A 25,882-nucleotide genomic window follows, 5' to 3' on the forward strand; every position below is an offset into this window, starting at 1 on the left:
TGAGAGTGGGAATTCCATTTTGTGTACCATAGGAATTGGTTAATCCCAATTGCCAATAGTTACCTTTAACTGTACCAGTATAGCTATCTAATCCATGAATTGTAGCATTCTGCAAGTTATTCATGGTTGAGCTGCATTCCCCACAGTCATATGGTAGGTAAAGGAACCTGCTATTTAGATAACAGTACCATCCTATACACTTTGGTATATCAGCTAGTATGACACTTGACACCTAATGAGGTGGCAAAATTTGATTCAGATGTGTTTGTTTGCATGGCTTATCAAAATCTATTTGCATGTGTTCAACGTTTTCACATAAATAGCTTTTCCAAGATGCTTACTAGAATGAAAATTGGACTCCTTCAACACCTACTTTGTTTGAACATTTCCTATTTTTGTTCACTTAGATGACACTAGCTGTTTTTTATTTTACAATTCATGATGCTTTCATGAGAGATTAAAAGTGTAGGTGTCATAACTGGGGATCTAAGCAGTAAAAGAAGAGAATATTTATCTGAAAAGTGCAGAAGAGATGCTTAATACAATTTCAGAAGACCCAGGTGCCAGTCTAGTGATATTTCAGCATATAAGTTTATGGAATCCTCTTCTGCCAGTTGCAGAACCAATGATCATACTGTAATTCTGACTAAGAACTAAAACTTGATTGACAGGAACTATTATATTTACTATAGGATCTACAATGCTAAAGCACATTCAGACTGTAAAAATTTTGGATCCTAGTCTAGTAGGAGCAAAGGAGCAGTGAGTCTAGCCAGGGGGAAGGTCTAGGGAATCACTGGGATAGGGTCCAAGAGGTCAGCAGTGCACAAGCAAAAGAAGTGAAATGCTGCAAGAAGGAAGGTGGGTGGCAGGATCATCAATAGAGACAGCAAAGTTGAAAAAGCTCATCATGAAAGTTATTACCACCCTACAGAGGACAAAACCGCCATTGCAGAAATTGTGACACCAATGAACTTGGCTCTAAATATTCTGAAAGACAAAAGTCAAGAAGTGTTTGTTTCCCTCTGAAATAATCTTTATGGAAAGCTGCATATAAAATAGTAACTTTACTTAAAGCACAATTAGTTATACCTGTGAAATCAAAGAAATGACATTTGAAATTCGAGCAACCTCTGTTATAAATTGAAGGTTAAAATTTAAACACACTCTTCATAATCTGTGATGACAAAAGGAAGTAACCTGTGGCTAGTGCAAACTTCCCATAAGTTGTATATTGCTAAAGACACAACTGAAAGCAAACAAATAAAAAGCAATAAAGAAGTTTTAAAGAAGCAGGTTTACAAATGAGAAGTGACAAGCACATGGAGTAAGTAAGTAAAAGCACAATAAAAACATTTGGTTTAGTCACAAGTGTACTTGTTTCGAAGTCAGAACTTTGGCGGGGGGGACAGTTGCCCATGGATGTTCATTTTTCTCCCATTTGCCCACTATCAGTTTCACAATAATGTGGGATCATTCAGATACTAATTAGAAATACTGCATGTCTTGTTTAAACAGAAGAATAAGTACAGTCCATTACTTCCACAAAAGTACAATCAAACCTTGTGTTTCGTTGTTAAAAAGTACTCACCCTGATGTGCATATTGTTTTAGTTGGGGGCATCTGTAGCAAACTTAAGTGAGACATTGTATAGATAGAACAATGTGTTCTTCAGTCTCTGTTGATTAGTCCACAGGCTGAGTAGCCATCTATTAACACTAAAAACAGTAAGCAAAAAAATAATTAATAGATATGTAATACAAGGGAAAAGTTTGAATACCTGCAGTAATGATTCAGAAAGATGAAATTACAATTGCTAATGCATGGAGCAAAAGAAAATTAATCAAGTATAGACATGACTTTAAAAGAATCAGGTTAAGTCGTATAGATACATCAAATCTGATTGCACAGATGCTGTAGTTTTGCTTTGGAAACAATGAGATAAATCTGATTATTCCTGAAAAGTGCAGATCTACCTAGACTGCATCAACTGTTCATCTGGCCTCACCAGGTGTTGCTTATGATCACTAAAAATCACATTAACTGGAGCAACAAGAATATAATTAAAAACCCTCTTGAGGATAGCCCGTCCTCACATAGATTTTCTGAAATAAACGTGTTCAAAGAGAATCTAAGATGCATTTATATTTAACAGAGAAAGACTCAGAGCAAAACCAGTTGCGTACAAAGTAGACTCATCTTTAAAAAATGTTGATTGCTGCTTAAAATGAAGAACGGACTTCAAAGAATTGGTGGCATACCTTTTGATCCCCAAGTCTGGAGGACATTGGCAACACTGAGTGGATCTTGAACATGAGCCACTGACATGTCCTTGCTCCAAAGGCAGCTAATGATATCCTGGGCTGCCTTAGCAGAAGTATAGCCAGCAGGCCAAGGGAGGTGATCAGCAGTGGTCTCTAACCTTGTATATATTCTAAAGCTGTCTGGACATGGTCCTGGGCAACCAACACTAGGTGGTCCTGCTTGAGCAGGAGGAGTTGGACAAGATGACCTCCAGAGGTGCCTTCTAACCTCAACCATTCTGTGATAAATATTAAAAAAACACAAAATGCTTTCTTCAGACAAAATACAAGGGAGGATAAGAGTCCTGTTGAAATCACCCTGAGACCATTTGTGTCTGCTACTGATGGAATGAGTCTCATTGAAATAATGAATGGTCTTCATAGGCAGTGCAAAATGTTCTTCGCCATTGACATTGCATAAAGCTATAGAAACCTACAGAACAAATACAGTATTTAATGATTCATATCAGTAAAACTTGTAAGTTTTGCAGCCCGAATTCTCCTTCTCTGTGTCCTACAAGGCCCTGAACACCAGTCCCAGGAATGCACCCTCACTACGCAGTTCCCACATTCACATTCTTGTTTTCTCAATTCCCATTTGCTGCAGAGAGCAGGGTTGATTCCTAATCTACAAAGCAAAAAGTCTAATATAAATTGCCACATAAAAGAATTCCATAAAGTCCGCTTCACTCACAAGTGTAAATATCAAAATCCAAAGCTAATTTAGAAATCCTCCAAGCAAAAATGATTTACCCTGCCATTAGTATGTACTTTTATGTTTCCTGATGTAGATGTATTAAACTTCTTGTAAGAGCTTTAAGTGTCTCTTACCATCGATAATATCTGTGAGACTGTAAAGCCTCTTTTCTTAATGCTTATCTGTCATCATAGAAATAATTTCCAAATCCTGGTATAGAATTTTAAGGCAAATAATTACAACTTGGTTGTTAAATCAAAACATCTCAATTATTTGGGTACTGATTTACTGTAACAGATTTGTCTTTACAATAAATGGATAAAATGAAATACAGCAGTCAGGTTCTGAAGAGTCAGATACGTACAATATTACTGGTTAGCCAGTATCTTGAAAGATAACTATTTAAAATCTTTTTGCCTGGTTTTAAATGCTATAAAATGTTAAAATTGAGTTCCCAGGTGATATATGTCACATCTTTACATGCTTCACCATTGCTGAAATTTTCAGTTACATGTTAGCACACTACGTATTTGTATCTCTCAGTAAAACTCATTGTTGGATTCTTACAGGGGGATCCAGGAGAAAAAGGCCCCCCAGGTCCTCCTGGAGCTGTTGAAACTCCGCTGCTTCCTATAAAAGGTTGTAGGCTAGTTTTAACTAATCTTTCTGCTGTATAAAATGGCTAGGACCTATTTTGCTAAGGTGTTTGAAAGTGATCCTAAAACATTATCTTCTTAGTTGTCATGTTCTGTGTCTGTGTCTCACTGATCTTACTGGATCTATGTTAAACATACAAGTTTCAGATTAGTTTGCTGAAAGATCTTTATGCATACAGTCACAGCTAGATCTGCAGGACTATCGCCAGTTACAATATCTAATCATATTTAAGAAAAAGCTACGAAAAATAAGCCTATGCTGGATAATGGACGGCAAACAAGAAAACTGACTTTTCTATTGTAGTTTAGAATTCTAATTTTTGAATTGTCACGACATACAGATTTTAGACTACATTTAAGCTTTCTGTTCCTTAGGGAATGGTAAAATCCTGGAACTAGTACTCCCAACTGAATCACATGTTAATCTTACTACCTTCCCACCTAAATCTCAGGTTGGGTTTTTATGTCCCAGCTCCCTTATTTCCCACCTTTACAACCTAATTGGTGAAAAGGTGTTTGGAAGTTCCTATTTCATAGCAGTAGGCAGTGGGGAACAGCCAAGCCTGCTGCCTAGAAGGGATTATTTTTTTTGCATCTCACACTCAGAGAACCTGTACTGTAAGAACATTTTAACAGAGAACTTACCATAAATTATATTTCTAGTGAAGCAAATACTGATCATGAACACAAAAATTAGTTACCACTCCACCTCAGTTCAGCAGAACCTCCCCATTACATAAAGACCTAATCCAAAAATTAATTAAATTTGTCTTCCATCGGTTCCTGTGGGTTTCCAGCCCATGAAACAAACCCCATGCTTAATATTTCAAGTAACATTTAATTATTTGCATTATGTGTGAGTGGATGCATTCTTCAGAGGAGGAGGCCTTTAGCACAGTCGTTTGAGAACAGAACTGCTACCAGTATTTTGTTTTTCCACGTTAAGGAAGCTCTTTATATCTGATTAGGGTTTTCTTTATCACTATGTAATTGCAATTTTTAAATTTATTCCTTATATCAATTTTGAAAATACACTTTTTAAAATTTGGATAATTTCAGCTGGGGTGATCCTGAAATCACCTCCCTGTGTGCACTGCAGAACATGAGATGTGCATTTACTTTAAATGCTGTACGTCTTTCTTTTGTGAAAATACTTCTCTCAGCATTCTGAAATACGTAGCACAAAGATACTACTGCAGAGTGATGAATAGTTAAAACCATGCCCACAAAATAGGAGGGAATCCGTAGAAAAATAACCAAATCCTCCCACCTTAAAATTAAATTGTTACACATTTTAAAATATTTCATAAAGACAAAAGTTACTGTACCATACTTCTGTGTAGTTCCCAAGTTATAATTTTGTTTGCAGTTTTATTTAGGTTTTATCTGTCACTTGCATAAAATGTTCAGTTCTCATGTTTTTATAATTCTGTGCAGGTCCACAAGGAGATCCTGGATTTCCGGGTCCTGCTGGTGATATAGGGTCAGTTGGACCAATTGGGCCTGCAGGCCTGCTGGGAAGACCAGGACATGATGGAACAAGTAGGAGAAGTAGAGGATAAAATGTGAACTATATACCTGTAGTAGAGAAAGCAACTAAAAGCAGCTAAAAAGAAACTGTTCTTTATTATTACGTGATGTAAATCACCAACATTAAAGATTTGAGCTCTACAGAGTTCAAGAAAAATTCTAGCTCATTATTTAGTGGCCAAAAAAGAAACAAAGTGTTCCAAACAGAACATTAGGAATTACTAGAAAAGGAACAGAAGATAACACAGGATGCTGCCATGAACTGTAAATGCATGGCATGCCTATATCTGGAGTGCTGTGCTTAGAAATTCTATTCTCCATCTCAAAAAGATACAAGGGAAGGTGATGACAATGACTTTGCTCTGTATAAGGCACTACAATAACTTGGATGTCTGGAAAAGAGATAATGGAGAGAAAGAAAAGCATTTGAAGGTCTACAGCAGGAGGCTCTTTTCCTGGGAATCCTGAAAAACCTAAAGATTTATTTTATTTTTTTTTAATACATAGAATCTATTCTTCATGACAGTTCTGAACAGCCTGTAATTTCCTCCTTAATATCTTGAGGTAACAGTTAACATGGAAGTGTGTGGGCCATATACCATTATTTTTTTATAGGTCTGCCTGGCCTGCCAGGAGTAAGTGGGGCACCAGGACCTCAAGGTTTTCAAGGTGACCCTGGTTCTCCTGGAACAGGTGAATCAATCCCAGGAAGATCTGGATTTCCTGGACCACCAGGCCTACCAGGACAGCCAGGAAGACAAGGCTTACCTGGACCACCTGGTAGGTTCAACAGCAATTTATATGGGAAGAATATCATTCTGCATATTAACAGATTAATTGCTTTTGTTGGTCCTACAAAAAACATAAAGGTGAAATTTTGACAGATACATCAAACTTAACATGTGATGTAGAAAATATGATTTTCCTATTAGTTTTTGATCAGTGAGATTTCAAGGTTTTGTGCATGATTTAAACCCACAAAGTAACATATGTATAAAAAAATCCCTAAAAATATATCACCCGAAGTTAAAACCACAGCAAACTGGGGAGGAAACCCAAATCTGCATTTTTTAGTAAAGGAACAGGAGTCAAAGTTCTAAAGAAGAAAAGGGATGAAGTAGTGGCAATGAAAAAACAGCTCTAGCCAGATTAACTCTTATAGTACGATCTACGAGCAGTGATTTGTAAAGCATTTCATAAGATCCTCTACCTTTTCATGTGAGGATAACAAGAGACGGAAATGGAGAACACATGACCTAAGCTGTGGAAACAGTCAACCTGATTTATACTAGCTTTACAATTTATTTTTTCAAAGGTGTAATCTGTACTGAGAGAGGAATCCCTGGAGAACCTGGAACAAAAGGTCAGATGGGCCTTCCAGGAAGAAAAGGGGAAAAAGGAGAAAAGGGTAAGTAAGGCTGGAGAGCAACAATTTGAGACCTTTGCCAGGTATATCAGACCTGCATTTGCAAGAAGTTTATGTTAACTTGATGGGTAAAGCCCATCAAAATGTAGAATTAAATGGCCTGTTGGCACTGGGGCTTCTAAGTCAATGGAGTCATGTCAGTGCAGCAGCTGTTCAGCACTGTAAAAAAAGACTGATATGCTTCACTCCTTTGAAGGCCGTAATGAGAAAATGATCTGTGCACTACTCACACAAAATAAAAGGTCACTATTATTTTTTTTTGTGCATTAATTTTGCAACTGTTTCAATGTAATTTTGGTACTTCCATGTAGGAAATCGAGGCCTCTGCTCATGCAGAGCTGGTCCTCCTGGTCCACGTGGTGTGCAAGGACTTCCAGGTACTCAAGGAAGGAAAGGACATATGGGATACCCTGGAAGAGATGGAGAAAAGGGTGACCCAGGCTTATCTGGTGCAATGGGGTCACCAGGGCTCCCTGTGAGTAGTTTTCATAAGCTTCAGTAAATAAATAACATCAAGTTACCACTTACACAGAAGGCATTTAATCGGAGTGGTGGAGGAACTGCCCTGGAAAACTATCTGAAAGTTTTATCTATGTTTGTTTATCACAGGCATGCTGAAGGATACATTTTATTAGCATCTATCTAATTTCCCTTGTAGCAGTGAGCAGTTTTACACTGAGGGACAGAATCTCATGCTCTGTTTGTGGGGTAGTGAGGAGGCTTAGGAAAGCTGGTGAATGTCCATCTTGTTTTGTTTTGACTTGTTTTTCTTTTACTTTTGAATACCCATTGTTTTTCTTAAAAACACAGAAGATGCACAGATTGCTCCAGTGAAGATGATTTTTCAGTTATTTCAAAGGAAAGCATTTCCAGCAAAACTTAAGGCAAAGAATTTGCATGATGCCAGCAGGTCAAGACGGATTTTATGTTAATATCCACTGGGGGGTGTGCAGGGTCTGAAGAAAAAGGAACCCTTTTTTCAAGCATTTCAAGTCATTTATTAGTTCCCTTTTTTAGAACTTAATGGAAAAGCTTAATTTATTTGATGTGCTTGATTTATTTTATAAGGCAGAGCATCTACAAGTACGATAGGTAAACCGCACTCTGCTTGGAGAACTGAGAGCACAAATCAGCATAAACACCTAGAAAAGAACTTCTTTTCCCCTCTAAACCTGTCAAGTCATAGATGCCTCCATGAATTTTTTTATTGGCAGCTCTGCAGGCTTTCTTTCAGCACAAAAACAACACTTACCTGTTTAATTCTGAGAGGACAGCCTCATCTGTCAGTCACCATGCTCCAAAGATTAGCTTTCGTGTAGCCTTGGTGGACTGTGGGTTGAGGTCTGCAGTGGGAAGAATTTATGAACCATTTGTAACTTAGTATTTTTGCATTTAAAACCACAGCTGTATATGGCCGTGGACGCAATTATTCTAGCATCACAATTTCTTATAGTTGTGCATTTGGTAGAGTCAGGCTGAAAAGGCCAGAGGACATTCACACACCTATTTACAGATGTCAAAAGAGATAAGCATTTCTTTTTGGCAAATTACTGTATTTGGTCTGGAAAAACAATGCATGCATATGAAATAGATCTCTATTTTTCCTCTCAATCCCCACATTGATTCCTTGCTGGAGATAACTGGCAATTTTATGTTGTCAATTGTAAGGGGACGCCTGGTTCTGCTGGACAACATGGTGAAAAAGGAGAGAAGGGTGATCCAGGAAGAGTTAGAATAAAAGGTAAACTCACATTTTTTCATTGGCATTTCTGTTTCCTATACAATGCCTAGGCAATAGTGTGAGAAAACCATATTTACCTACTCTAATATAAAGTCATTAGTTTAGTAAGTTACTGAAGCCTAGAGATCATGCATATGTAAACTTCTTGCTTAGTAACATCTTGTTCGTTTTCTTCTTGCTAAACAGAAGATCAACAGTGTTTTGTATTTTTTATTCTACAGTTGAGCCGTAAAACAGGCTTAACAGTTTGTAATTAATGCTAACGAATGACTTTACATGTCATGTGATTGATAATCAGAGTCTTACAGAGGTCTGTATAGCAAAGACTTAGCAGAATACAAGTACTGTGAAAGCAAAAGAAATATTATTGTACAGCAGCCGCTTCCTGAAGTGTCATATGCCAGTATCCTAACTGTTACCTCAACTTAAACCACCAGCATCCTCCTTGGGAAAAACTCAAAGTCTCAATGGCTATTCAGATTCCTGCTCCTAATTCTAAAAATTGCCCTTGACCAGGCATTGAAGAGAAACAATAGGCCACCAGTTGCACAACTGAAATTCTTGAATTAAACAGATCAAAACCTCTCCACAGTTATGGTTATGATTTGCAAAAGAAACAGAGAACAACAAACTACAACAATCTGATGGCAAAGCTTAGTTAGAAATGCCAAACTCATTCTAAAGACAAAAGATTGTCCATCTTATTGTTCATGAAAAGTTAGCTTAGCTTTCGATGCCCACATTTGTTTACAGATGTTGGAGCAGGGCAAAACATTTGCTGTTTATTTGCAAAGCATTTTTTGACACAGCAAAACGAGCCTTTGGGTTAGAATATTTTTATTTCCCTTTTTGCAAAAATTACATTTTCATAAATATCAGTGCAAGAGAAACCTAGGGGTAAATAAAAAAAAAACGAACAACCCATGTGGGAATATTGATTCAAATATTTTGCATCATAGACATTGCTATATAAAACTGACTGATTTCAGTAACAAAATATTTTCACTTTGTATATAGCATGAACAAAGCCACAATCTTTTGATGTCTGCAAACAAGTCTTTACAGAAAGAGCTGTTGTTCCATGAAGTATCCAGCTACATACTGCCTTCCTAACCCTAAACCATCTCATTAAGGAAGTGTGATTTCAAGAACTGGAAATTGTCATGCAGATGTGATGAATGGTTACCCATTTACCTGAGCAGAATTACCTTCCCCCCCAACTTACTGCAATTATTATATTATACCACTTTTTCTTTTCTTTTTTTTTTTTTTAAAATTATTTAAAGGAACAAAGGGTGACAGAGGTCCTACTGGGGTTCCAGGACTTCCAGGTCAAAGAGGCAATGATGGCAGAGATGGGGAACTAGGATTGCCTGGAGAAAAAGGAGCTAAGGTATGTTTGCCTTGCTCAGATTTTTATTTTCATTTCAGTTAACATATTTTATGAAAGGGCTAGCTACTTAATGAGAAGTACCATTTTATTCCAAATTCCCAGCACATTAATTACTTTTATCATTATACATTAGCCTAGACCAAAAATCATGGTTTGCATCAGTTGAAAATTTCCTTGGAAGTATGACTGTTTATTTTGGTATTCCTGAATGTAATTTTTGCATACTCTGTGCCAGTATTATGGGATCAGGAAGAACTAAAAACCCAAAATACTCTACCCTTTGTTCCTGTTGCCTCTGAATATTTAAAACTACTAATGTCATCCACATTGTCATTTAATTGGGGAAGACTAGTTTCTCCAGGTTATTGTCTAACATGGCTTTTGGTAATCAAAGAGAGAAAGGAAATTAGGTCTTGTTATCTTCTTATCAACAATTTCTTTCTTTAAGGGTGATTCTGGAGTACCACTACCAGGTGATAAAGGATTCCCTGGGGTCCCAGGCCTTCCTGGGTTAAAAGGGCAAATGGGATTGCCTGGATTGGGGTTTCCTGGCCCTCCAGGAGTCAGAGGAAGCCATGGAGACTTTGGTGATACTGGTAATATTGGGCCACCTGGTCCAAAGGGCCAGAAAGGTAATTTGAATGTTTACATTAAGAACAAAATAACAAAACACATGCTTGGTAACATCCATTACAGTTTCATACGTATTCTATACAGTGTTATTCATAGTTAAAATCAATTTTGGCAAGCTCAGTGGTCGTGTGAAATATGGCCACTGAAAGGTACAATGTTGTCAGCATTTAGCAACAGACACTAGTGAGAAAATGAATTGCTAGAGGCCTTAATCCTGCAAAGTGCCACTTTCAGAGTACACACTATCAGAGGACATATTTTCTGGAATGAAGAGTATTCCTGGGTGTAAGGATTTGCAAGACAATGCTTTTTTGCTGAAGGAGCAGGAAATACAGCTCACACTTGGGGCTTGGGCTGTTTGGTTTGGTTTAATCCCCACCAAAATAAAAAATAAATCTATACAGATAGCAATACATATGAACCAGAAACGTACATAGCAATGAGATGAAAATATTTCTTTCTTGCAACAGACATTATCCTGAAGACAAATTTCTGTGACAAGTAAAGAAAATCTTCATCTTTACAAAATACAACAGTATTTGAATCGTTACCAATATTCTATCCAAAATAAGTGTAAAAAATATATTTTAAGATCCTCCATCAAACCTTAAGTAATGTGCAAATAACAATGTGCATAAACAGTCCCTTCTCTGTGCCTTTGCACATCTAGTTGGTTACTTCTACAGAACTATTACAGTAAATGGTCAGACTCCATTTATTCTAACACCAAGTACACCACTTTCTTTCTCCCTCTTGCTTCAGGTGAGACTGTCTGCATTACATTACCATACCCTGGAAATCCAGGTCCCCCAGGTTTTAAAGGCATTCAAGGTATGTTTACAGATAGAATTTTGGGGTTTAAGTAAAATAGAGGTTTAAGTTGCTAATTAAAAAAGAAGTTAGCCTAAAAAGATACACTGTTCTAGTTTTTCAACAGATACATATCTCAAAATGTAAAACTACAAATACACAGGAATATACTCATCTAATAGACTCAAGGGCCAGACCACTGCAGCTTGCATGATCAAAAGGTGTGCAGGCTGCCTCCATAGAAGTGATTAAATGAAGTCAGTTGAAACTCTGTCCTGCCTCAACTAAAATGCATGAGACAGTTTGTAAAATACACAGATAGCTGAGTCAGATAAGACCTAGAGTATATACATCTGGATACCAGGGGAAAAAAGGGTGTGCACGGCAAAGATATGCTGCAAGTCTGTAATTTCTAAAACCATACTGCTTATGGCAAGTTACAATTGAGCCCTAAAATGTGAATACTTATTACTGTTACTTTGTCTTGTTCAGCTTAATTTGAATTCAAAGAACTCATCCAGGAACTGGCAAAATGTTGCTTGTGATCACCTCCAAAACATTTGAAATACCCCTGAAAATCCTGATCAGAATAAATGGAGTCCGATACTGGATTTTCAAGATGCTTAGTATGGTATTACACAGGTCCCTGACATCAGTATTGTGGGTGGTAGCCAAAACTCATAGAGACATGAAAGAACAGGGATTAGCATATTGAGCTCATCTGCACCATTCCAGAAGCAGAATATAGCACGGGAGAATATAAGAATTTGAGCTGACATCTGTCATTCACTAGGTTAATATTGTTGATGTCCTGTAACATTAAAATGTTATAGGAGATATGTTTTTTTCTAACTTACCCTGGCGATTTGCAGTCTGCTGTTTATGGATTAGGGAACAAGTCCATTTAGAAAAAGAGCAATCACGCGTTGGGTTGTGACTTTGGTGGTGGTTCTTGCCCAAAATATTTAGAAGTAGATGAAATCCAATTGTCTTCAAAGTAGATGAATTTGCATGGGATAAAATGCAATACTGTTTCCTTAGGTCACACATTTTAGAGCTCTGCCAGTTTTAACATTTTTCTTTCTGTTTCCAGGACCAAAGGGTTTAAAAGGACTTCCTGGACATCCTGGACCAAATGGCTTTGATGGGCAAAAAGGTCATCGAGGCAGGCCAGGAGCAGGAATCCCTGGGCCAGAAGGTGAATTGTGCTTTTTTTAAATCCAGGAGACCTGCTGGTCCAGCTGTAATGCATACGTGCAGGGTAAGGTAGCTACCATGCTAGAATAGATTAGGAAGCACCTTTCAGTGAAAGCTAATGGGAGAGAAATCTTTACCATCTTCCCTTTCTTTCCTCCAACAATGCAGGTGCTAGGATAACTTAAAGTTCAGTGTCCAGAGAGGAACCAACAAACAAAACTTCTGAATTATGCCCTATTTGAATTTAAAAATTGTATCAACAGGCTTTCGAGGCAAAGCTGGTGATCCTGGTGATGAAGGTGAAAGAGGATCTACAGTCGATGGTAAAAATGGCCCTCCAGGTCCACGTGGCATAGATGGTCAGAAAGGTGTTGCAGGTGATACCACATATGGTCCTCCAGGAATCCCAGGCAACAGGGGACTGCCAGGACCCCCTGGTGCACAAGGAGCAAGGGGTGATCCAGGCATTTCTGGACTTCAAGGTATGAGCCAGTTTTTATAAAACATTTCCATGTGTTCAAAGGAGAAAATTGCGCAAAGTTGGTCCTGACTCAGATAAAACTATCTCTCACCTGGATCCGTAACGGTGACTGTGATTGGTACACCCTGTTTTTCATTTACATTTTTACAGTTAAAGTTGATCAGCCACTAAGGAGATCTGCACTGCAGGAGGGGGAAGATACTTTTACCCAGTCCATCCAAGAGTAACGCTGCAGCTTCCTATTCTTACTACTGTTACTTGCTGCCTAGTGGCCCTGTGTGCTTAGGGCCTCCTACTACACCACACAGGCAATCCCTACATCAGATTGTTTACTCAGATCTGAAAGGACTATCAAAAGGTGGAAGAACACTCACGGAGTGCAAGATTAATTTCTTTGCCTGGAGTTATTCAATATAATCCTCAGTATCTTGTGCGCTACACTGGTCTTGCTACAGATGTCTCCGGGGTGCCACTTCCTGCTTCATAGCAGATACTGTTGGTTCCTTTTACAGTCTTCCTTTTCCCCAGCCCTAAGCAGACGCACACCCTCTTCTGTGTAGGAAACACCTATAGAACTGACCCCAGGGCTACATAGCTCACGCAGGCTAGTGAGCTCCTTCTGTTATGCACCTACACATCAGAAACTTGCTCACTGATCCATAAAGTCATCCTTACCTATAGATGAGAGTTGAATTTGTATTCAACTTAAAGAACAAAGCTCTCCACAATTCTAAATTGCAGAAAAGCAGCAGTTTTCACAAGCTATGAAAAAGTAGAGGATAAGTAAGATATTACAATGGCTGAACATGCAAGTTTAAAAAGAACAATTAGGAATTCTGATGGATGGTAATGGAAGTAAAATATTTCACAATGTTTTTTGTTTCCAGGACAGCCTGGTACCCCAGGGTTTCCAGGTGCCAAAGGTTTTAGAGGCCCAGAAGGTGATATAGGAGCACCAGGTTGCCCAGGATTCCCTGGTCCACCATGTGACACGGGCTTACCAGGGCCACCAGGACTCAGAGGTGTCATGGGCCTGCCAGGACCTCAAGGTACAAACAACATCCACCAGGTTGCCTCACTGCTCTAAACTTTGCATACATTTTCTAGCAGATTTAATCACATGATTTTTGTGGCTGGCATGACAAATATTTCCATGGGGGCTGCTCATTAGTGGGGGTGTATACTAATGTTTGACACATTTGCTTAAACTCAAGGAATGTATAGTGTGCATCTCAGGTATTTCCCAACTTTACTTCCCTTTCCTTACTGTTCCTTAACTGGCCAAATCATAATGTGTTCACTGTTAAGTAATAAATGGAAGAGTTATCACTTATTCTGTTGTCCTGAGTAACTTAACTGAGCTCCTTGTCATAACTGTGATACTTTTGTCTTCCTTATTCTTAAATGAAAGTGTTCTTTAGGGAGAGATAGGGGATATATATATCAAAAGTACTTACAAATTAGTAGGGATTTTTCACAGGGAGCTTCTACTCATGTCTCTCATTAAAGAAATTCAAGCAAACAAACATTCCAGGTTAAGAATCTAGACAAACCCAGGACTCCAGCAGTAAAGTTTCCAAGTTATTTTGCTGTGTTTGTTGATAGTCAAATTTATATCAAAATCTATCACTTTCCACTTTTTAGATACAATTGCTGAACCCTTTTCTTGCATTTACATGCATTGATTAAAGCTCTTTTTCTTAGGCTTACCAGGCTTTAAAGGTCAGAGGGGAGACAGGGGCCTAGCTGGGCCACCTGGCATCAAAGGTCTCAAGGGCTCTCCTGGCTCACAAGGTCCCCCAGGTCCTCCAGGTTCCCGAGGACTTCCAGGACTTCCAGGCAATAAAGGACCACCTGGTTTTCCAGGACAAACAGGTATGTTAGACATCCTGCAAAACACTTTATCTATAACTTCTCTTGTAGAGGTAACTATTTCTACTGCTGTTAAAGCTAGGAAGTACTTTGCACCCTCCTCTCTTTCCAGCTTCGAGAATAAGACCCTGCAGCAGGGTAGAGGCAATAACAATAGCATCCTTTGTTCTTTCTCTTACAATAAAAACGAAGGAAACAGTTTCATGCATCTTGGTGCATCCTGGTGCTTTAGTCGTTTTACAGCCAGTCACAAGTGATGGTCCCCAGGGCCTGGTTCTGTTTAATATCTTTATCAATGATCTGGATGAGGGAATCAAGCGCATCCTATGTTTGCAGATGACACCAAGTTGAGTGGGAGTGTTGACCTGCTTGAGGGTAGGCAGGCTCTGCAGAGGGAGTTGGACAGTGAATTGACGGGACAGGGCTAATTGTAGGAGGTTCAAGAAGGCTCAGTGGTGGGTCCTGCACTTGGGTCACACAACTCCATGCAACATTACAGGCTTGGGGAAGAGTGGCTGGAAAGCTGCCAGGTGAAAAAGGACCTAAGGGTGTTGGTTGACAGCCGGCTGAACATGAGCCAGCTCGTGCCCAAGTGGCCAAGGCAGCCAACAACATCCTGGCCTGTATCAGCAATAGTATGGCCAGCAGGACCAGGGCAGTGATCATCCCCCTGTACTGGGCACTGGTGAGGCCGCAGCTCAAATCCTGTGTTCAGTTCTGAGCCCCTCACTACAAGAAAGATATTGAGTTGCTGGAGCATGTCCAAAGAAGGGCAATGAAGCTGGTGAGGGGTCTAGAGCACAAATCTTAGGAGGAGCAGCTGAGGGAACTGGGGTTGCTTAGTTTGGAGAAAAGGATGCTCAGGAGAGACCTTATATTGTTCTCTACAACTACCTGAGAGGAGGTTGTAGCAAGGTAGGTGTTGGCCTCTTCACCCAAGCAACAAGCGACAGGACAAGAGGAAACAGCCTTAAGTTGTGCCAGAGGAGGTTAGATTGGATATTAGGAAAAGTCTATTCACTGAAAGGGTTGTCAAGCGTTGAACCAGGCTGCTCAGGGAAGCAGTGGAGTCACCATCCCTGGGGGTATTTAAAATATGTGCAGATGTGGCACTAGTTCAGTGGTAGAGTTGGCAGTGCTAGGTTAATGGTTGGACTCAATGATCTTAAAGGTCTTTTCCAACCTAAATGACTCTATGATTCTATGAGTAAGTGGAGAAATAGCTTCACATTATGTGTAATACTTATAAAAAAATATGAGCTCGGTGCCAAAATCATCACTGGCTAGTGTGCAAAATTTCTGAGTAACTATAACAAAATCCTGGTTTTGTCTGTCATCTGGACCTAGAAGTCTTGATTTCCACTAGCCACATGCAAAATCTGGTGGTGTCTTAGACTATGCATTGTATTTAAGATGTTGGGAATAACTGCTTTAGTAGTAAATGTAGCCTAAACCTTTAAGGGGATTTTACAGGGAGGGAGAAGATGTTTGCTTCAAGGCAGTCTGGATTTCAAGACAAGTTTGATCTTAGAATAAATCCATGCTCCAACTATTGGTTCTCTAGCTTTTCTGATTTCTTAAGGAGCCCTTCACTTTATACTCTTCCTTAGAATATGACAGCAACAGCGTATCAGACTGAATATGTAAATAAAGCATTTAATATTACCAGGAAGCAAAGGGATTCAAGGACCCCAAGGATTCCCAGGACTCCCAGGAACACAAGGCCCAATAGGACTCTCTGGTGTTAAAGGAGAAGAAGGAGAAATGGGTCCACCTGGGCCTAGTGGAGAATGTGGGGATATGGGAATAAAAGGTTTGTAAAAATCCACTTCACACTATAGTTACGATACTGCGATGTTTAGTTTTGTTCCTACTGTGTTAGGAATATATTTACTTTTTCTTCTTGCTATAAAGGTATATTCACTTGTATTTTCAGAGATACTAAATATTAAATCCAGTTAATATCACAAATGCATAATGAAATACAACTAAAGAAAAATTAATTTCACTGAGATCAGTAGGTGCATTTACCACTAAATTAAAGAGTTAATCACCTATTCAAACGAACCTTGAGATTTGTCCTGCACACATCTGAAACTTTAGATTTTTTTTTCAAGTTTTCTATCATATTGTCTGTGTTCTTTAACCTCTCTAAATATTAATGTGGGAAAGAGAATAACCATCTCCAAGGTGCAATCACAGACAGTACCCTGTGGAATGGACAATACAATTGCCAACTTTCATATTCCAGACAAGCAGGGAATAATTCTGATTTAACATCACCTTGTAACTACTGAATAAACTAAAAAGCAAGAGAAGTGTAATAAATTCTCTTAGTAGTGACCCTGCTGAAACAACTGAGAACTGCATTAGTATTTGAAGGCTCTCTCTGTTAGGGAAGTTGACACTAAAATTAATTTTCAGGACATGTCACTCATGAGGATTTACTTTCATTCCATGTGTTTGGTTCAAAGGTGAAAGAGGGCCTCCAGGAGACAGTGGCTGTGTTAACATCCATCTTGAGAAAGGACAAAAGGGGGAACCGGGGTTTCCTGGTGAGGATGGATTTAGAGGCGAAAGAGGTGAGTTCATAAAATTAAAGGCCAACCTTATATTGTTTAAAGATACTTAAACCAACAGTCTAGTTTCTTTGGACATTTACCAAGGCAATACACACAGTGTGAAAACATAACCATATGTGCCAAATAGTAAGTGTCAAATAATGGCTTGACTGTATTGGTCATTATCTTGTTCTGCAATTAACTTCAGGTGAAAAAGGCAATACCGGTTTCAGAGGCACCCCAGGATTTCCAGGGAAGAATGGTGTCCCAGGACTGCCAGGTGACCATGGTGACACTGGACTGATGGGGTTTCCAGGATCTCAGGGTTTCCCAGGACCAAAGGGCTTTAAAGGAATTATAGGTTTTCAAGGACAACCAGGTGACCAGGTAAACAAAGTAATAGTGAAGTGTCCTGGACTTTTCAGCTATATCCTGCCTCCAAGAAATATGATGAAGGGTACTTCTATTGTGCTTACCCATTAGATGTTCCTCCTGAGAAGAGACTGTCAGTATAATAGGAAAGGTAAATTCCTTAATGCAATAATTCAATGACCTGAATACATTTTAGTCAATGTCAACAAAGGGCCTCTCCCCTCTTTCCTAGCTACATGCTGTGATTTTGTTATATTGCCACTTGGAAGTCCAGGCTTCACTGCACAAGTTGCAGGGGCGGGGGGTCGGAGGGAAAAATGTATGTACAATCAAGTCTTTAACAACTTTCCTACAAACAGATTAAGAGATCACAATCATAATGTAGTAGCAGCACAGGTATGAATAGCTGCTTCTTCATATCTTGCTATGCGAAGCAGCCAAGCCAACAGACAAGAGAAAACAAGTCTTCTGTGCCCATGCTGACAATTTGCACCAAATAGAATCCAGGCAAGCAGTATTGCTTAATTATACAAAACCACACATATATCACACATGGATGTAAAGTAAAATAGTAAAATTCTTTACTGGCTTCTATGCTAGGTGGACAGGCAGAGATTACATGAAACATAAAGCACTGTTGTTTTTCTGGTAAAGGGCTATTGCTTGGCTTGGCTTTTATTTTTCTTCGAAGAGATAATCTGTGTTTTGCTGATTATAGGTCATTATTCAAAAGGAAAAAAATTTTTACTGTTACATCACAACATATTTCTGGTTAATGTTTATAGTAAATTTGGGTAACATACAGCATTTGATACATTTTTATGGTACCTTTTAAATCAAATTACTCAAGCCATCTGTGGGGAATTTAAGCTACTCAAGCCAAGAGTTATCATAAACTATAAAAGCACAAATTCCAAATGATTAGCAAGTCTAATCTACAGTTTCTTGGAAGTCTTAATGGTCAGTGTTAGACATGAAAAAAGACAGCATGATTCTTTTCTGTTGCGCTTAAGGTATAGTTTTGCTATTCATATTAATTGCTGATCTGTTTACCTGTGTAAGAGAACCAAATGTGCCTTATAGATCATTCCTGCTACACTTACATCAAACGTTTTTATTTTGTATTTAAAAAAAAATCAGGGTGACCTTGGCTTACCAGGAATCCCTGGCAATCCAGGACTGACTGGCCCAAAAGGATCCAAAGGTAATTTATATAGACATGCTTTGGAAAAGAGCAATATTGTCAGGATGCATATGCTCTGACAGATTATGGCGAGTACTCACTAGGAAAGGGAAAACAGGACAGAAGGGAAAAAATTAAAACATGAAGGTCAAGTCTGATTTACCCGAGACAAAAAAAAAATAAAGAACGATACTCAATATAAGGAGAACTTGTATGAAATGCATTGAAAACAAATTACTGGAAAATTCATCCTTAAAGCAAAAGCAGAAAATAGCCAGTAAAGGTGGGCATTGCTATGGCAGGAGATTTCTAGCAACGCTCAAACTTGGTATTTCCTCTTAACTGTTCACAACAAAATCAGACAATGAAGCTGGAGGCAGCATGAATAGGTAGGAGAGGTCAGACATTTGTAGGGACATTGCAAAGCAGAACTGATCAGAATTATTGATTGTGTGATAAACAGGAATTTCAGCACAGACAGAAAGAAGGAGGTGTGCTGTCTTTCAGTCCCCAGCTAGTCCCTGAAAGGTCTTTATTGAGTAAATAGACTCACAATGTATTGATTTTGCACATCCTCACAAACCTATGTAAGGAGATCTCTGCTTAATAAAGTGTTCTGGGGAATTTATGCAGTATCTTTCTTTTTCAGTATATGCTGTCAGTATTGGGAAAGTTCCTGTAATTTTTGTTTTTCTTTTTTTCATTATGGGAAATTTTCATTAATGCTGCCCTGAGTCATACTAAACAGAAACTGAGTTAGTACTTCAAGACAAGCTGAGACGGCAGATAATTTACATGTGCCAAAGTGTTTTTCATTCTCTATTCTCTTAGTCCCTTTTACAGGTGTTAATGTCTATGAGTAAATTATCTGATCTTACAAAATTGTCCAGCTTTGATTTTGTGGATGAAAAGGATACTTGCATGAAATAAAAGTCATTGTACCTCTACAGGCAAGAGAGGTGACGCCACTCCTCTGCTTGGCACACATGGTCCACAGGGGCCTCCCGGAGATCCAGGATTACCAGGTACCTCTGTCTGACTGAAGAAAAAATTGGATTTAAGAACTTATTTTCTCTAAGTTTTGTTAGGGGAGGAGCTCCGTTTCCTGTGCTTATTGAGGGATATTTTCTGTAGTTATAAACCCAGGGATTGGAGAGGCATCACAATGTGCAATATGGCTAGCATGAAAAAGGGAGGTATAGTCTACTGTTGTCTAGTACAGCAGTGATGAACATACCAATACTTACCAGCATAAATCCTGGCTTAGCTATATCCTGCCAGTCATTTCTGCTTTTTCAGATATCACCAGAGAGATCAGTAAAATTCATCGCTGATAAGCAGATGCAAGTATTTGAATAAATGATGAAGTATTTGAATAAAATTCTTTTTCTAGACAAGAATCTTATGAACTTTTATATTTTTAAACTTATCATGAGATTAACAATGGGCAATTTTAAAGAAATAAATGCTAGATTATTTTTTTTCTTTAAGGTCTCTGTGGATTCCCAGGAGAGAAGGGTTCACCAGGTATCCAAGGGCAACCGGGAAGACCAGGATCCAAGGGTGAACCTGGACACCCAGGAATACCTGGACTTCCAGGTAATGCCAAAGTTTAAAAAACAGTAGCAGCTCAAGGGAGATACAGAACAGGAAAATGCAGCTGAGGAGGCACCTCTGTGGAGGAGGCTAGAGAAATCAGTATCATACAAAAGTGTATTGAAAGCTATTTCAGTACCTATAGACAGCAGCAATATTCTGCTCAGTCTCAGAGAGTAATATCTGTCAATTCTCCATACATTCCCACACACTTTCAGGTACTTCTGAATAACAGAATGTGCTGCATAGTACGTCAAAAAATAAGAATCAACAATTTAATAGATTTGCCTGTTCACAGATTTTATTTTATTTTTTCTTTACTCTCAGGAGCTACAGGTCCTCAGGGATTGCCAGGAGAACCTGGAGAAAAAGGGAAACATGGAATTTTGGGATCTCCAGGACTGCAAGGATTACCTGGATTCCAAGGCAGAAAAGGTAAACAGTATGCAGTGCAGTACTACTGGTAATATAAGAGCACCAGACATAAATACCCTTTTAGGAATGAAAATAGAAAAAGCCTGTGAGCCTGATTTTGATTCTGTGGTCTTTTAAGCTACAAGAATTAAGCCAGTTCCCATCACCTTTTAAAAGTAACATAAACACTACCTCAGAAACTTGGACCACAATCTAAAATAGGTATGGAAGAAGGTAGAAACAGATTCTGGCTCAGCTGATGTAACAGAGAGCAGAAGTTAAGTAAAGGAAAAGGAGTTTGCAGTAATTCAGATATGTCACTTCAATTATGCTGTGTTCTGCCTTCTCACCATGGAGTGCCACTGTTACTCTACCAGCAGACTGCGGTGGACGGTCCTGTGTTACAGATTTGTTTTAACAAATTACAATAACTTGGGTTGGTTGTTGTTTGTTTTGTTGTGGGGTTTTTTTGTTTTCTCCATCCCAGCCAAAACCAGAGTGTCTCCAAAACTTGATTTTTTGGAGGATTTAACATAGAAATATTTCCTCCAAATCCTGATTTACTCTTCTGACAGTGATTGTTATGATTAGATTGAACAGTAGTTCATCTGTACAGTTGAGAACATTATTAACTTTTACTATACTCAAAATGATACATTAAGATTATAAGTTACATCAATACTTCATAAAGAAGGTAATCAGCTACATAATTTGTATCCTCTCTCTGTAATAGTGTGCTTCATAACAAGTTCCTAGACAGGAAGAATAATACTAGCAACCCATATACAGAAATCAAAGTAAAGTAACACCTGGGGCTATGATAAATGGTTGGAGGACAATAGATTCACTTTTTCAAATTCAGCCTAGGGAAAAATCAAGCTACTGAAAATTTAAATGAAAAATGGAAGCAATTTATGATTGCTTGCAGTAATTAAGTGGTGCTGATTTAAACTGTCATGACAGATTCCTTGCTGGTGCATAATCTCCAAGAGAACTCTTCCTTGTTGCAAACAGTATTTGCTGTAACAAAGGCAGAGATCTGCAGTGACAAGGGATGTCTAAGTTGAGAGGGGTCAAAAAGAACCCCTACATTCTTCTGCTGAAAAGTGCTTTTTAGCAGATGGACTCTTTCCTTCTTGTCATAATGGTAAGGTACTTCTGTTCTATATTGTGCAGATGTTATCTCAAGTCCTGCACAGGAAACATAACAAATTAATACATGTGCTGCAGAGGGAAAAGCTTGGTTCCAAATGGCAATTCATTAGAGACCAAGTTGCCTGCTGAGCCTTAGTAGCCTATATATTGCCATACTGTCAGCTTAGTTGAAAAGAAGGTTAACACCTTTGAAATGACACCCAGTAATGAAAACTGAATGGAATTTGTATTCCAATTCAACTGGAGAATATAGATCTTAATGCTATTTTCAATAAAAAATTGCTGCTAGAATTAGAAGTGAAATGGTTAATTGGCTGTTCATAGCTAAGTACATGGCCTTGTTAGTCTCACTGCTTCTCACTTGCATTAAATGTCTTGTGCCTTGAAGAACTAGATTTAAAAAAAGAGATAAAATTAGTTAAACAGCATCTACCAAAGTATAATCACATTTTCTTTATTATAGATATAGTTTTACTGGTTAAGGGCTTAGTCTGGCAAGCCTTACTTGTGTGAGTAATCCTGATGAAGCAAGTAATATTAAGAAAATCAGAATTACTTGTGTGAATAGAAGCTGAACTGGGCTGTAAAATACAGAAACAGTGGTTCATACATAGGTCAGCCAATTCAGCTGTACCTAGAAATATGGGACTACAGCAAACCAAAAACCTAGAATTACAAGTGCTGATGCTATAATGGATTGTTGGCAAATGTGTCAGAAAGCAAGTAAACCAAGCCATCAATCTTGCCTGAATGAACTGAAGATCAAAAAAGTTTTAGATGATGACCTGGGTGCCAAAAATAGTTAGAGTTCATAATCATTTTAAAATACTACTGTTAAATTCCCCAAATTAGCATGCAACTCTTACATAAATTTGAGAACAGGAACATGTCCAAAGCACAAGCAGGCTACAGAAAGCATGATTGAAACTTAGAATGTCTTGAAAAGTTAAAGAACAGCTAATTAAGGGCATAGAAGATCTTATAGGTTGTATTACTAGTGGTTTTGGCAGTCCTGGGGTAATGGTTGGACTTGATGATCTTAAAGGTCTTTTCCAACCTAGTGGATTCTGTGATTCTTTATATATCCCATATTATAAAGGGGATTACATAGAGAGTATATTATCAATGTCCTGCAAGTTTTCAAACAATCTTCTGGATTTAATTTTTTTTTCCAGACTGGTGTTTGCTACAGGCTGGATTTTCCCTCCCACCCCACCCCCCAACTTTCTTTTCATTCCTTAGTTAAATTTTACCTAAAAGAACACAACAGTTTCTGAGAACAAAGCCATGGGGTTATTTTTGGCGTGTCTGTTAGGAAAAATAAAAGAGCCCTAGACTTCCCTTTCTCAGATGACGTGTCTTTGAACTAGGGACCTTTAAATTTGGCAGGTGAAGCAGCTGATGAAGGGCATTTGTGTTGCTGTTCCTACAGCAATTTGTCCCTGACAAATTTGTCCAGCTTATAGACTTTGAAGAAATATAGCCATTCATATGTTCTTAAGTGGAGCAATAAATTCTCCCATTATTCATGCTCTGCATATACAGCAGCTTTCCATGCTGGGATCAAGCACAGAAACTGAAACAGAGAACCAACATCATCTATGCCAGGAAGTAGCTAGACAGGGAAGAGGAAACAGACAAAAAGATAATTCAGAATTGTGGAAAAGAACCCCACTGCATTTGGGCTGGGAATCCTACATGGCAAGGAAAGGAACTGGCGTGGAATGAAATCTGGCAAAGATAAGCAACAGAAGTGGAGAAGAGACAGGAATAAGCACTAACAGGATTGTTCAACTTGTTGATGATCAGTAGCACTCTGATCTGTCCTCCTGTGGAACAAGAAGCATCCCAAGTCTATTCCTCTGTCTGAAACCTCTTTGAAACCTGCTACCAAATGATCCATCAGTTTTGCCAAGTCTGTTCCTATCTCCAGGTGATAGGCTGCCATCTGCATTTTATAACTGTACATCATCATGCTTGATACTTCATTCATACAATTTAGGAAACTATAAAGTGCTAATGACATGGAGATGTTTTTACCCTCCACTGCAACCAACAATCTCAGATTAGTTCAACATTTTAGAAAATAGATCAAAAAATACTATCTATGTTTTACTTGTGTTTTAGCAATTTTCAGAGAAGCGCAGTTTATAAAGCAGGGAAGAGCAGCCAGGTGAAAATTCATCTTCTTTCTAAAGCAGCTTGATTAAATGGCACTTATATTTGAAACAGAAGCTATGAAGGAGTTCCAGCTTTACAGTTAGTTTAGGTAGTGTCTGCATCTCAGTCACCAGCTAATTTTGGACTAGTTAATCACAGGTAGCAGTAGCAGTCTAGCCACAGACACAGTGTTCACTATAGACTAAAATAGTCCATGCTGAGCTTCCCGCTGCTACCTGCAGTATGGAAATACCTAAACGATTAAAAGGTATGTTTTCTGATAGCTTTGGTTTGAAACTGTCTTATGATTGCTATTCTAGATTTTTGTCACATTTTCCTTTCCAAAAAGACTGCACTCAGGTGCAATATGATCTCATCTTTGGTTACCAATAAGAATTAAATTCACCAAATACCTTGTCTTGATCAATAATGTGCTGTCATTAAAAAAAAGGCATCATCTTTAATTGTGACTTCAAAGGATTATTGTGGCACCCAGTCATGCCTGTAATACCTCTCAGGTCTTCCTGGACTGCCCGGACTGGATGGCTTGGATGGACTAAAAGGCCAAAAAGGTTCTGCAGGAGCTCCAGGTAAAGAAGGGAAATAGTGATGTGGAACAGAAAATCTTCTCTTAAATGACCGAATGTGCAGGGAATGATGCACGTTATTTTGATACTTGCCATGCCCAGAAGATATTAAGGCTCAGACTAAACTTTCAGTCAAAATCTGAAGTATGCTTAAGGACACACCTGCAGTTATTTATGGGGAAAATTTTAAAACTTCCATTACTCATATAGCTCATTGGAAACTTTCAAGGCTGTTTATAAAATGAAAGTGTTCAGTGCAGATGATTCCAGTGAGAGCCAAGTCATCAGGGTTTTTTATATGTAAAAGATAAAACTAACAAACTAAAAGGAGACTTATGAAATCTCAGCCCCATTGAAGTCCATGAGACTTGTGTCACAGACTTAGGAGGAGCCTGGATTTTACTCATGTTGATCTGTTTGCAACTTTCAGAAGGTGCTTTTGAAGAAGCATTAAAAAACAGTGTTCACCATCTAGCTATAAATTACAAATTTGTACTGATAGAAAATCCAATCAGTTTACATTTCAAGTTACAAACAATAATGACACTATGAAAAATAACTCCTAAAGAGCATTAAAGTGAAGAGATTCCTTTCTTTGAAAGAGAAGAAGTGAGGCCAGATTCAACAAAACTATATCCAACTTCCACGAGAGACCCAGAAAAATAGCACTAGGCAACCCCTACAAGAAAGAACATCTGCAGCTAGTGTTTTCATTCTGCACATCTGTATTTGTACTCACTGTAAGCTTTATATACATAATTGTTTTCCTACAAAGGTCAAAGTGAAACAGGGCCCCCAGGATACTCAGGAGAGCTTGGACCAAAAGGACAGAGAGGTGAACCTGGATGGCCTGGTATTTCTATTCCAGGCCCTCCTGGAGAAAGAGGATTCCCAGGATTACCAGGTAAGAAAGGGTTTTCTTAGTGGTGCTCTGCAAAGTTGAAATGAAGCTTATATAGGCTTATAGGCTCTTCCCCTGGTTAGTATGAACATTAATAAATACCTAGGAGATTCCCTGCCTGAAAACATTCCTGTTGTAATAACACGCTGATGTTTCCTGAGTAGATACAGAGACCCCAGTATTTGTTGTTTATTATGTTACAGGAGAGGAAAGA

At 38.5% G+C, this 25,882-nt stretch overlaps 1 protein-coding gene across 1 annotated transcript in view; it reads left to right on the top strand.

The window, feature by feature from the left end:
• The window catches only part of COL4A4 (collagen, type IV, alpha 4), a 64,562-nt gene that overhangs the window by 28,765 nt on the left and 9,915 nt on the right, over positions 1 to 25,882 (top strand). Inside the window, exons 16-36 of the mRNA XM_010023882.1 lie at positions 3,570 to 3,639; positions 5,094 to 5,198; positions 5,802 to 5,966; positions 6,502 to 6,594; positions 6,924 to 7,087; positions 8,281 to 8,353; positions 9,640 to 9,746; positions 10,195 to 10,378; positions 11,142 to 11,210; positions 12,283 to 12,387; positions 12,650 to 12,868; positions 13,755 to 13,916; positions 14,572 to 14,742; positions 16,409 to 16,552; positions 17,214 to 17,321; positions 17,509 to 17,687; positions 18,813 to 18,876; positions 20,347 to 20,454; positions 20,788 to 20,877; positions 24,699 to 24,770; positions 25,543 to 25,671. Coding sequence (XP_010022184.1) covers positions 3,570 to 3,639; positions 5,094 to 5,198; positions 5,802 to 5,966; positions 6,502 to 6,594; positions 6,924 to 7,087; positions 8,281 to 8,353; positions 9,640 to 9,746; positions 10,195 to 10,378; positions 11,142 to 11,210; positions 12,283 to 12,387; positions 12,650 to 12,868; positions 13,755 to 13,916; positions 14,572 to 14,742; positions 16,409 to 16,552; positions 17,214 to 17,321; positions 17,509 to 17,687; positions 18,813 to 18,876; positions 20,347 to 20,454; positions 20,788 to 20,877; positions 24,699 to 24,770; positions 25,543 to 25,671 — 2,581 coding nt within the window. The remainder of the gene's footprint in view (positions 1 to 3,569; positions 3,640 to 5,093; positions 5,199 to 5,801; positions 5,967 to 6,501; positions 6,595 to 6,923; positions 7,088 to 8,280; positions 8,354 to 9,639; positions 9,747 to 10,194; positions 10,379 to 11,141; positions 11,211 to 12,282; positions 12,388 to 12,649; positions 12,869 to 13,754; positions 13,917 to 14,571; positions 14,743 to 16,408; positions 16,553 to 17,213; positions 17,322 to 17,508; positions 17,688 to 18,812; positions 18,877 to 20,346; positions 20,455 to 20,787; positions 20,878 to 24,698; positions 24,771 to 25,542; positions 25,672 to 25,882) is intronic.

Source organism: Nestor notabilis, unplaced genomic scaffold, assembly GCF_000696875.1.
Source record: "Nestor notabilis isolate BGI_N333 unplaced genomic scaffold, ASM69687v1 scaffold911, whole genome shotgun sequence".
Classification (NCBI taxonomy): Eukaryota; Metazoa; Chordata; class Aves; order Psittaciformes; family Psittacidae; genus Nestor; species Nestor notabilis.